This window comes from Pezoporus flaviventris, unplaced genomic scaffold, assembly GCF_033815535.1.
Source record: "Pezoporus flaviventris isolate CSIRO_AGI_PZ_B2104156 unplaced genomic scaffold, CSIRO_AGI_Pfla_v1 ptg000001l, whole genome shotgun sequence".
Lineage (NCBI taxonomy): Eukaryota > Metazoa > Chordata > Aves > Psittaciformes > Psittacidae > Pezoporus > Pezoporus flaviventris.
Window position 1 is genome coordinate 13,485,001 of NW_026892549.1, and position 12,500 is coordinate 13,497,500.

The following is a 12,500-nucleotide window of genomic DNA, read 5'->3' on the forward strand; positions in this document are numbered from 1 at the left end:
CTTCACAGGCCAACAATACTTCACAACCTTTAGGGTTCTCTCTCACAAATAGTAGTAAATACTTTTAAACTAAATAAATAACTGCTGTCAACTTCACTTACAGAAGCCCTCTGCCATCTTTTGCAGAGCTGCATTAGCCAAGGATGCCCATGTCCACAATGCAGTCCCTTGATGTAATTCATCATACAGGTAAAACAACTTTAAACAGCAGCAATAATTATTCACATGGGTGAAACAAGGCTGTGGGGATCTTTCTGCACACTAATTACGTGTGTTTCATCAATGCTCATGCCAGGGGATTTTTCTTTTCTTCATATTTTTTGCAAAGTTTGGTGACTAACTGAATGTGTTTGCTGTTTCTGTGTGTCAAATCAGACACAGAAGTATTTTTTAAAAAAGCCTTACAATGTGAAATTTAATATAATATCATCACAGCCTTTTCTTTCCAGTTTTCAGAAGTTAACTATTGTCACCACTGTCAACACAAACATACCTCAGCAGTCTAGCTCTGCCTTTACAGGAAAACAAAAAGGATATCTTTTTTTAAATAAATATGATAAATTGCAATAGTTTCTCTAAATGTGGGTCACTGGGCAAAACACACAATGCATTTCAAGCTGATTACTGTTTTTACAGTTATGATGCATAAAGTTGTATTCAGCGTCGAGAAATGAAAGTCCTCCTACACAATGCATCCTAACTTCAGAATCTGTTCTTTCCACTAGGTCAAGCAAGCAACTTCAAGCTTTGCCCAAAATTTATACGTGCAATGGAGCTATAGAGACAGCAAAAAAACAAGTTACTTCAAGTCCACAGAGAAGAACCCAAAGAAGTCCTTCCTACAACTCAATGATCAGGAGGGAAAACACCCTGATGTCTGGCTCAAAACAGACACTTATTTTACAGCTGACTCCAAGGTGTAACAAAAAGCCATCTCAAGGGCACTAATATATGTTGAGACCAATGCTGGTATCCAAAACTTCACAAGAATTAGTGATAATTCTATATAACAGTTACAGTAGAAAAGCATACTAGATTACACACAGGTACTGTCCCAGACTGCAGTGTTATTTGCCATTTAACACTATGTTTACATGGTAGGGGATGGACCAGAACAGAGAAGGAGTATCTGAATTGTTGGCATTGCATTCCATTTTGTGCTGAATCATATTCAAGTTTCATTTTCTGTAAAGGGGTTATCAGAAAGTACACAGCTCAGACTTCAACTGCATCCAGAACAACTGGGACCTGCAAAGGTTTAAATCTCAAAAAACCTGTATATAAAAGGGTCTGGCTTTAGCTCTGACAAGCATTTTTTTCAGTTGAAATCGTTATATTCTAGCAAACCTTCTCCACGTCTCCGTAATATTAATGATATCTCAAATAATATCATCAGACACATTAATTTTACAGTCAGATTTAAACAAACAAGTTGTTCTTTTTCTATCTCTAGAAAGAATTTCCTTGTTTTATGTACTTTGTTGAACAATGCAATGGCAGAACTACATGTGACATTTTCTTCCCATAACGGTACCTGTTGAAAAATTTTCACTATTAAAAATGGCCCACACTAACATTTAAATGTTGATAATAATTAACCTGACATTTGAAATACAGTGGTTACAGTGTTGTCTTGAGGATGTTCTGCTCAACATTACCTAACTAGCCCCTTTTCATACTTACGTGCTTTCTGTACATTATTCTGTCAGTTACTGAACAAATAAGACATCAGTTGCTAATGTATTAACATGCAAAAACTATGCTTAAGGGCCAAACACTGCCCCAATCCACAATGTAACTCCCATTGATGTCAAGTACTGTTAAGGTTGTGACAACCAGTAAAAGAAGGGAACTGAAAAGTAGAGGATCAATTTTCTCCCTGCTCTGCAAGGAATTTATGCAAAGGGCTCACTGCAGAATAAGGGATGGTAAAGGCAGGGTGTGTCATGCCACGGGATGGGGATGGCTAGGCTCCTGCTGCTCTGGCCCATCCTGCATAGCCTTGGCCAAGGCACTGGGGTTAACATTTTGAGAAACTTCCTACCATTTCAGGTTTGCTAGGTGGCCAGGTCACCAGTGATATCACTCCCTGCTTTTCTGTAACATAAGGGTAAGTGATTTTTCAATGGTGACAATTAAATCACCCAAGCAAGCTGAAAGTGAAAGTGTACACCTAAGTACAAAAATATGCTTTTCGTGATGGACAATGAAAACTCTGTTTCAACCCCATGTGAAGAATTGCACATACATCATGATCTACCTACATGCTGACAGCCCTGTCCAGGAGTGGCCAGTGAGGTGACCAGAGGAAAAACCACGGGAGAAGCCTCAGGAGCAACCTGCTGTCTGGCCAAGCCTGGGAACAGGAGAGAAGAAACTGGTTTCTTCCAGCTGGTTCTTGGACATTCCCAAGCCATGACCATGTATTTCAGCTTGGTGTATGCAAAGGATTTAAGGCAAAATCCTGCAGGTAGATAGAGTCTGGGGGAGGGGGTGGGGGTGGGGGGTGTAATGCTTTCTTACTCTGTAGATAACAGAATCCTGTAATAGTCATAACACTGTGTAGCACAGTAAGTATAAATGATAAAATCTGAGACTGAAGTAATAGCATTACCCTTGCATTTCCTTGCTTCTGTCAACTGCAGACTCTAAACAGAAGAGACCTTACCTGCTTTTTGCGTGTGTGTGATTGTTATCTCCTCTGTTCTATTACTAATGAGTGTCTCATCCTAAGAGAAACGAGGACAATACAAGTGACAGGAAGCTTAGGGTACACGCACTCTGTTACCACCAGAATAAAGACTATTCTCAGAGAAGGTACATAGATAATAAAAATGCATTTTTAGAAATTTTTCAGGCAACCATAATTGGTATGGGAATGGTGATTATAACAGGATGTACTATCGGGATGCAAAGTCCACAAATAAGGTGACTCAGGATTCAAAAGACAAAATTTTCCCAACAGGCAGGGCATCAACTATCCTTAAGGTCTCATACTAGCAGGGAGGAAATCCAGAAAAATCTGAAATGCACACCTCAAGAGTTGCTCGGTCCTGAAGCCTAAAAGTCAATGCTTAAGCCTGTGTCTCACCCCACCAGGTCGCTTTTACACATAAGAGCTATGGAGTACGTGTTTAGTTAAAATAGTTAAACCCACTGCAGACTTCAACAAAAGATTAGGGTAGTATTTTGAACCCCAATAACAAACCCATTACAGGCTTCAACAAGGGACTGCAATACTATTTTGAACAGCAATAAAAAGGTCCAATAGCAAACAGTGCTCCTGTATCATGCAGGTAAATTATATTTTTTTCTATTTTTTATATTTTTTCTATTTATTTTTTCTACTCTATTAGCTAGAGTCCTGAGTCTGTTACCCAAGTTGCACTGTCAGGTGAGACATATTACACATTAGTAAGGCTCTTGGGTCTCTCTTGGCTTCTCTTCTCAGGAAGTGTTTCCTTGTTTCTGCTAATGACAATGGGATGCATCAAGGTTTATATATCTTGACTGGGAGACATTAATTTTGGCAACTGTGTGGTCAACCAACCTCTGCTATCCTTATGACTGTCTCTGCACTGAAGTGATAGGCCAGCTTCTTGGATGCTGATGACCACACGCAGATTTGTCACCCTATGAATCTTGAGGGCGCTGATTAAATCACACACACTAGATTCCCAGGCTGGAATTTCTCTGCTGAATATGCACTTTTAAGTGGTTACACAGCATTAAGAACACAGCTGAATGCTTTTAGAAATATAAATAATTGATTATTTATTTATCCTTCAAGATAGCCTTTTTCTCCCAGTAGATTATAGAGCTTGTTCACAGGAGAAACAAAAGCATAGCCTGGAGGAAGACAATATACCTTCATTTTTTGCTTGAAATAGAATCATAGAATCAAGTAGGTTGGAAAAGGCCTTTAAGATCATCAAGTCCAACCATTACCACAGGACTGCCAAGACCGCTCCTAAGCTGTGTCACTGAGGGACTCATCTACACAGTTTTTGAACACTTCCAGGGATGGTGATGTCACCACTTCCCTGGGCAGCCTGTTCCAATGCCTGATCACTCTGTGAATAAATTTTTCCCAATATCAAATCTAAACCTCCCCTGGTGAAGCTTGAAACCGTTACCTCTTGTCCTGTCACTTGTTACCTGGGAGGTGAGACCGAACACCATCTCACAACAGCCTCTTTTCAGGTAGTTGTAGACAGCAATAAAGTCTTCCCTGAGCTCTCCCTTCTCCATACTAAACAACCTCAGTTCCCTCAGCTGTTACACATAACACTCGTTCTCCAGACCTTTCATCAGATTGGTTGCCCTTTTTAAATGAGTATGGAGTTGGTATGACTACTGTTCATGATGTTTAAGAAAATGTTTTTGTTGCTTAACTGTATCCTTGATCTAATTTTGATGATTTTTAAGTATTTAAGGACACATTTCATAAGTCTTAAGAAATTACAAATACATTACCTTATGAAGAATCAAATGTCAAGGAAAAAAACATCTCTCCATAATAGTGCAGTTTAATATTTTAGCACTTCTCTTTCCCTGCAGAAAATCTGCTTTTCTTATTCTTTAGACAAAAGAACAGAACTATTCTTGAAGTTATCCTACTGATATAGTTGAAAAATAATAGTCTAATCTTTCTGAGGACTGAAAAGACAAGTGAATAAGAAATGGTGGATGAACAGTTGTGAGCACTAGTGAGGGGCTCTCCCAGATTTAATGCCATTTATTACAGTTTGACTCCTGTTCCTGATTAATTGGCACAAAATAGTCTTTTTCACTTTTCAAAGTACATGTGTTTGATCCCATATTCTAGGTATGGTGGGACTAGAAAAAAAAGAATGTGGCTGCAGAGTTCCTAGTTTGCAACATTTATTTGGGGTTATATAGGAGAAATCCTACATAGGAGGAATCACTGGTATTTTCATATCTTCATTTTGGCTCAATTACCTTCCTTTTAATTTCATAGTAATTTTAAACCACTTCATTGACTTCAATAATTATTCAATAATTAATTGACTTCAAGGCCAGTTTGGATGGGGTTTTGAGCAACATGGTGTGGTGAAAGGTGCCCCTGCCCATAGCAGAGGGGTTGGAACTAGATGATCTTTAAGGTCTCTTCCAAATTCTTCCATTCTATGAGTCCATGAAAAAGGCTCCAGATAACTACAGAATTTGGTCTACTTTTTCTACTGACTGACTGACTGAAAAATCTGGCTGCAGAAAAGACAGGAGAATGCAAGATTTACAGCAGAGAGACGGAGCCAACCCTGTGTTCTGATTAGCAGTTTGGATGCCATTGTTCTGTCTGGAAAACACATGTCATCCACAGAATCACCCAAGCTGTCCATTGACATCTGCCAACATATCCTCCATCATTCCTCTCTTTATTTCTCACTCTCATCTTTATACCTCTTTACTCATTTCTCTGTTTTTCTGAAATCCCCACAAGTACTCCAACACAGTTAGGAGTTACCCATTGTAAAAACTGATATGTGTTTCACCCCCCCATCAATATCACCTTCAGTCTCAAGCTGACCATCTCAAAATAATAGAAAATAGACCATTCCTCTGAGTCTTCTAGCGTGTCAGATTTGTGCTGTGTTTCTCTCTGGGGACAGAAATTCATAACAGCCCAGAGGCTTCATATTTTTTAAATTGTCACACTAAGACTTGAGTGCTTCCATGAAAGAAGCAGTAGAAAGAGATGCCTGAAGGTAGGCTGGGAAGAATCCAAACTGATGTCAGGTTTCCTTCTACCTTCCCATCAATAGGGTCTTTGAAGAAGAAACCTCTTCAGAAAAGAAAAAATAACTTTCTCTTTAGTTAAAAAGGCTACCATGGTTTCAGTTTGGAGACTGACAGTTATGTTAGCTTTATTACCTTAAAATCTATACAGCCTCATGGTTTGCAGTGGATGGCTTTGCCTCCACAAGTTTTGATAATGTCCTTGAAAGAGAAATACAGATGTATAGCTTCATTCAGCATTGACTTTGAATATTTTACCCCCTTTCCTTTTCCTGACTGTTTGGAATGCAGTAATAGTGATAACTCCTATGCAGTATGCCTAAGAACTGTCGCAGGGGTAAAACAAATAAAAAATAAATTAAAAAAAATCAAAGCTTTTACTGGACTAGAACAGACCCAAGTCTGATAGTTTCCTTCTTCACTGCAGTGACTGATGATGAGGGATAGAGAAGATGAAAGGAGAGCCAGAACTGTGCATCACTGTCTAGTATCTTTTGTCCCAAAGATACTTTTATTATTTTCATTATTGGTTTTAGCTTTTATGTAGAAAGAAAATATTCTTAACTAAAGAAAAATATGTTTTCTAAGGTCTACACATTTTTGTGTACAACTTTTTAGAGAATACAATCTCATGTTTTTAAGAGTCCTGAGAAAAGTGGCAGTCTCGTTATAGTATAACTTCTTCAGTGAAGGATAATTTCTGCTGAAATATATGGACATGGCATTTTCTGAAAGATAAGAAATTGCAATTTATCCACCTTACGTGTCTATCAGCCTATTCAGATTTCACTCTTTTGCTGGGAAGAACCTGCATTACAGATTGTACAATGGTGTCATGCCCAAGCAGAGCTACAACAGCTGAACATGATTATTTCTTAGGAGCCCAGCTCTCCCACCATCTCCCTGGAAGGATTTAAGTTTGTAATTGCCAGCAGAATAATTCTCCTCCAGCTGGTAGAAGAATTTGTCAGTTTCCTATGTTTATGAGGGAAGTATGAGTAGCTGGGAGGGGAGCCCCCAGCTCCGTAGCCTGAAGGGCACTTCATAGGTAAAAATTGAATTGTCCTACAATTATTCACCTAGGATGTATTTTATAGGGAAAAAAAAAAAAAAAAAGAGGGAAAATTGTCTCTTACACCAAATAAACGTACAGCGAGAAAGCAAAATTTTTTTTTCTTCTGGTCAGAAAAAGACTGGGATGGTTGTGGATATGTGGATTGTATGTTCTTCTCAAATGAGTTAACTTCTTCATTCTCAAAGAAGTCAAATCCACTGTTAACACAATGGCAGAGGAGCTGTTGCATATACCTATCTATTAGGTAGGCAGGTGGGAGGAAAGGTAGAATTATCCAAATATTGTAGTCTGAAAATTTTATTACTAAAAAAATCCAGAGAAATGTTTCCCGAAATCCTTTAAGACTGTCAAATGAGACTTAGTCTTCAAAGCTGTTGTTATGTGCTACATAAATCTACATTTACAGACATAATTCAAGTGGTGGCCCACTGAGTACACTGGTATTAGCATCCACACAAGTGCCAGAAGTTCTAAAATATCACAGAACATTTTCTTTTTATATGAAAGTGGCACCTGGATTACCCAATGTGAATGGAAAGATCCTTTGTAAATGGACGCAAGTGGCACCAGAAACAAGCATTTGATGTACAGGATAAATCCCTATTACTACAAAACTTCAGCTGCAACAGTAATTCCAAGTGGGAAGTACTTACTAGAAACAAGTGACGTGGTATCTGATATACTGCTAACAAAACAGATGACTAGCATGCTCGCAATTCCTCTTACCTTAGGTTTCAGCACAGAGCCCTTGGGACCTTGACCAAACCCTGAGACATCCTGCCACTGCACCAGCCAGGAGGGCTTGGAGACTTCCTACCTGCAGATTGCTACTGATCATTCTGGCTTGTAGGTTCTAACATTTAAGGTTAGAATGGAGTAAATACAGAAAAAAAATAATTTTAATAACTGCTGTATTTTACTGGAAGCACCACTGTAATGGGAGGAAAACGAAGTAATTCTAGGGCAACTCCTTCTCTTTTCTAGTATCAACTGATTGTTCTGTGGAACTTTGATACAATACCTTTCATTTCAGTGGAACTAAGATCTGGTCATGACATCACTCAGCCAGACCTTAAATTGACCAGATTCATTTACTCCCAGCCTGTAATACAGCAAATTTATAGCCACCCTTTAACTACACATAAAAAACCAAAATGGAAAAACATGGATTTCTTCGCTTCTATAACACTGTTGATTACCTTCTTTAACCCATGCAGGAAAGAAAAAGAAAAAAAAAAAAGGGAAGAAGAGCATTATACTGATGCTTCAGGGAAAAAATAGACAACTCCAAGCATGTGTCTTTCATTTAGTCATTTAGACTAGTGCCTTCTCTTCTTTAGAAAATTACTCAGGTCCTCTTGCTTTCTAGAATCTACAGTGTTACACTTCTAAGGTAATAATACCTTGATATTCTGCACTTCAAAACCCCAGCAAATAATTATCTTTGATGACTGAATTAAAAAATTAAAAAAAAAAAAAGGAAAAAAAAGGGATCTGCAAGACTGCAGCAAAGGAATGCTGGAGAAAATATGTTAAAACTGTTCCTGCACTTCTGTGTTTCGATGTAATTTACAATCTATTTGACAACAGTTCTGCAATGATTAGTAAAATATGTCAAGAAGCTAAACAATGTAAGCATCACACTGAAAGAAATTTAGCAAGACCCCTCTAATTATTATTGTACATGACAATTCAACAAAATATTTAAAATCAACTAGAAGAAAAGAAATATTAAGAATCTTTTCAGAAAAAATGTACTTATTGTCATGCCTGAAGGATATTCAGGAGGAATGTGAAAATAACCGTAATTTGTTTAAGACCTGGAAGTATGAAATAATAAGCTACTAAACCATCAGAATTGTTTTGGCGGTGTTATCTGACATGAGGGCAGACCTTGTCTCGCTTTAAGTTTTATAGTAATAAGACCTTGGAAACAAAACCTTGAAAAAAACAGAACATAAAGAAAAGGGAAATGTGTCCTTGCATAAATAGATATTGTGTCTATCACCTTCTTCCAAAAAGGTTGCTCAACTTTATAATCATGTAGTACATAGAAAGTCAATAAAAGCTGGACTACATTCAAACATTTAGAAATCACAGACTGGTCATTTTGTAACTTAAAATGAGTAATATCATCATGTGAAAAAAAGGCAACTGTATAATGACGCTCTATTTCTATTGAGAAGTTCCATATCCACTGGCATTTTATCCTCCTTCACCCCAAAGATTAATAGCTACACATCTGACTCATTTTTCATACTGCATTTAACCCACAATTTAGAGCCTAAACAAATGGGTATTTCAGCTCAGGAAGGGGGATTGTTTCCTCGTTTAAAGTTTAGAGAGAAAACTGTTAGATGTTAACCCTACCTTCTTCTGATGCAGCCACATCTCGCCTCCCAAAGACATACTTCTCTGAAAAGAAACCTCCAAACTTCCATGCAAAAGCGTTGTGCAGCTCTAGCCCCTCCATTAACTATAAAAAAAAATAAAAAAGCACCCAATGCCAAAAAAAAAAACAAAAAAAAAAACAAAACCAAAAACAACAAAACCACAATTGCCTTGAAAATCTCAGGCAACCCTGAGATTTTGGCAGCCCTGTCTGGGTTGTTTGAGGTTGACGCTTTTTTTCCTTGTTTTCTAGTTTTGTGGTGTCAACAGGAAATCTTGTGTCTTAACAGGTAACATGCCTCTTCAGAGCCCATTAGCAGGAATAATGGGGGAGATCAGCTCTGCTTAGTGAATAACCCCACTGAGCATCACCTGCCCAGCTCCAAGGAGAGGAGATGGGGGGTGGAGGTTGCAACCATTAAGGTGGAAATGAGGGCTTGCCAGCCTTCCTCCAGAGGTGTTGCTGCCACTAAAGCTCCCGGGGAAAGGTTTCTGAGGGTGTTTTGGGAACAGGATGGTTTAGGGCACATACAGGATGCTAATGCCACTGACTTCGTCAGAGTTGGGCAAGGTGTGTGGTGAGGCTGTTGGCTCCACATGTCATAGGCTGGGGCCTGAGGGACATCAGGCCCCCACAGAGGATTCCCCCCCAGGCTGTGATATGGTTGCTAGTCCTGGCTTGCTTTTGTTTCCAACATTTTGCTGCTGTGTAAGCACAGGCCCCATTCCTAATACATTAAAACCTTTCTGTTTTCAAAATAGCATCGTTGCACCTCAGGACTGACAAAACCAGACAGCGGTGAAAGGGACGGCGACATGGCAGACACAAAAGCTCACCGCATTACGGCCACTCTAAACAGAGCACAAAAGCAAGGGAGTCAGCGATGTGTAAACCAAACAATGTGAGGGGAAAAAATATTGAATAATTTCTGTCATGAGGCAACTGACTAAAGCCAGGCTCTAATTGAATTAAACTCCCATTTATTTGCTCAGGCCTAAACAACAGGCTGGGGAAAGAAAAAAAAAAAAATCAAAAAAAAAAAACCGAAAAAAAAACTTAAGGTTTGCTCAACTGTTCGGAGGTACCACCTTTCCTCACCCCTGTATAAATCCACCATCTGTGCTCACACGCACACATGTGCCGTCGCACAGCAAATGCGCTGAGACCCGACTGAGCACAGGAGCCAAAAAAGCACCAGGCACACAAAAGCTCCCCAGGCTGCCCCAGGTCTAAGGGAGCAAAAAAAAAAAAGGGACGGGGGGAAAGAAAAGATCCTTTGCTCATTGCCCAGGTGAGATAGCCTGGTGCGTCCTCTCAGCCTCGACACGCGTCAAGTAAAAGAAAGGTTAAAATTAGAAAATTCAATTTATTTGATAATTTCCCAGAATAATTAGAGTTAATATGGGTTAATTAATATGCAAATCTCTCAGCAGATGTTCTGCAGCAGGGCCTGTGTGAGAAAACAGCCTTTGCTTTCTCCTACGTGATTTTGGCTGTCAGTTATTGGGTATAATTACTGTAACTAACCGAATACACACAAAACCTTTGGAATATAAAATTGTTACAGTTCTAGTTCTGCACAAGCTGCTACTTTTCTGCAATAAAAGCGAACAATTTCTTTCAGAAAATAGGAGCCTTTTTGTTCCTTTCTTGATTTAAAAAGAAGAAATGAATCAAGTAAATGGCTTATCTTTTTTCTATGCATAATTAGGTCAGTATTATATGAACATTCCAATGAGCAGTGGTACAAACGTACATATAAAATGATAGCTCAAACCACCTGCAAAATCACATTAAATTGTTTTATTCAGAATCTTTTTCTTCATACCAGAACTTTGAAATGCTCCAATGTCTTTCCTGCCAATGTTGCCAACATTTGTCAAATTCAAAGTGATCCCGTAACTTCTATTATTTTTGAAAAGCACAACAGCAACATTTCTTCAAAGGCACGGGAGCATTTAGGACCGATAAAACAAGTTATCCTTTGAAAGGTAGACTAGGGCTGTGTTTGACCTTTTGGGTTTTTCGGAAAGAAAAATAATTGCAGTGAAGAGCTTGCAACTTTGAACAAATAACAAGAGGGTTTTGCTGTGTAGTCCACAAGTTTGCAAAACATGTCCATGCATCCCATGATCCAAACTGGCCTTTACCCTCTCTTGATGAGAGATAGTATTTCACATATATCAAAGTACTTAGCACTTTGACATGTCATCAGGTAAATAATATCTTTTCCTCCATGGAAAATGACATGGGCCGGAGTGCTCTGGCCACAACAATGAGATGCAGGTAACTCAGGATTACTCACTTGAGTAAAGATTTCAGACCAGAGGTGAGCTCCATTAACTAAAAATAGTCAAAAAATGTAACTCCTGAGCATTTCTTATGGTGCTGCTCTACATCACAGAGACATTTTTCCTGGGGCAATTTGACTTAAAACATCAATTTTTTTTAATTATCATTTATTTATTTATTTTAGGTGTCTCATTTTTAGGCCTGATTTCTCCAATTCCATCTGTAAATTTCCTTGCCTGATTGTCACAATTGGATAGCCAGTTCAGACATTTAAACAAACCTTTCCTGCTCTTTTCTGTTTTTTTTTTTAAATGTTGGGGGGAGGGTCATCTGTTTCCTAAGAATGCTTTAAATAACTTCTGCCTTGGGAGATAGCTGAAAACATGATAATTTTTTTCTATAAATCACAAAACAAAAGGCCTCCACCTCTTCAAATTGCTCTCTCACAAGCTTTCACTTTTTGCCACCCCACTGGCATTGCGATAACCCCAGCTCATTACACTGGCACACCTTTGCCAAGAAGTGGAAAATAAGTAGGGAAATTGAAGATTTTCTTCAACCTTAATCATCAGATTTTTTTCCTCCAAGCTGTCACACAAAATGAACAGAAAATTTTTTTATTTACTTTTTTTTTTTTTTAATAAACCAACTTTTGTTCCCTGCTTTGGTTAGTTCTAACTTACTAAGTCCTCTCTCTCTCTAGACAGAAGCTGGGCACCTTGTTTCTTGCGTTGGTTTCATTTTAGTCATCAAGATTATCTGCTTGCTGACAGCTGCACGATCCGTGACCTACACACTAAGAAAAAAAAAAGTTTGAAAACAACTACGAATTTTATCCCTTCCTGGTTTGAAGCTATCTTATGAAGTATAGATAACACATTATCTTCAAGAGCAAAATAATGCTGCACAAAATGATACTAAAGATGCTTTAGGAACCTTCTGGCTCCATAAAAGTTATTATTCAGAAGTTTACATAGTCTG

General features: G+C 38.5%; 1 protein-coding gene across 3 annotated transcripts in view; it reads right to left on the reverse strand.

Annotated features, from left to right (window-relative positions):
- ZEB2 (zinc finger E-box binding homeobox 2) overlaps positions 1–12,500 on the reverse strand; it is a 113,228-nt gene that overhangs the window by 34,193 nt on the left and 66,535 nt on the right. Inside the window, exon 1 of one of the 3 annotated variants that reach the window (XM_061444966.1) lies at positions 9,206–9,346. The exons of the other annotated variants lie outside the window; for them this stretch is intronic. Coding sequence (XP_061300950.1) covers positions 9,206–9,308 — 103 coding nt within the window. The 5' untranslated portion in view covers positions 9,309–9,346. Of the gene's footprint in view, positions 1–9,205; positions 9,347–12,500 lie in introns of those variants that run through there. 3 annotated transcript variants of the gene reach the window in all.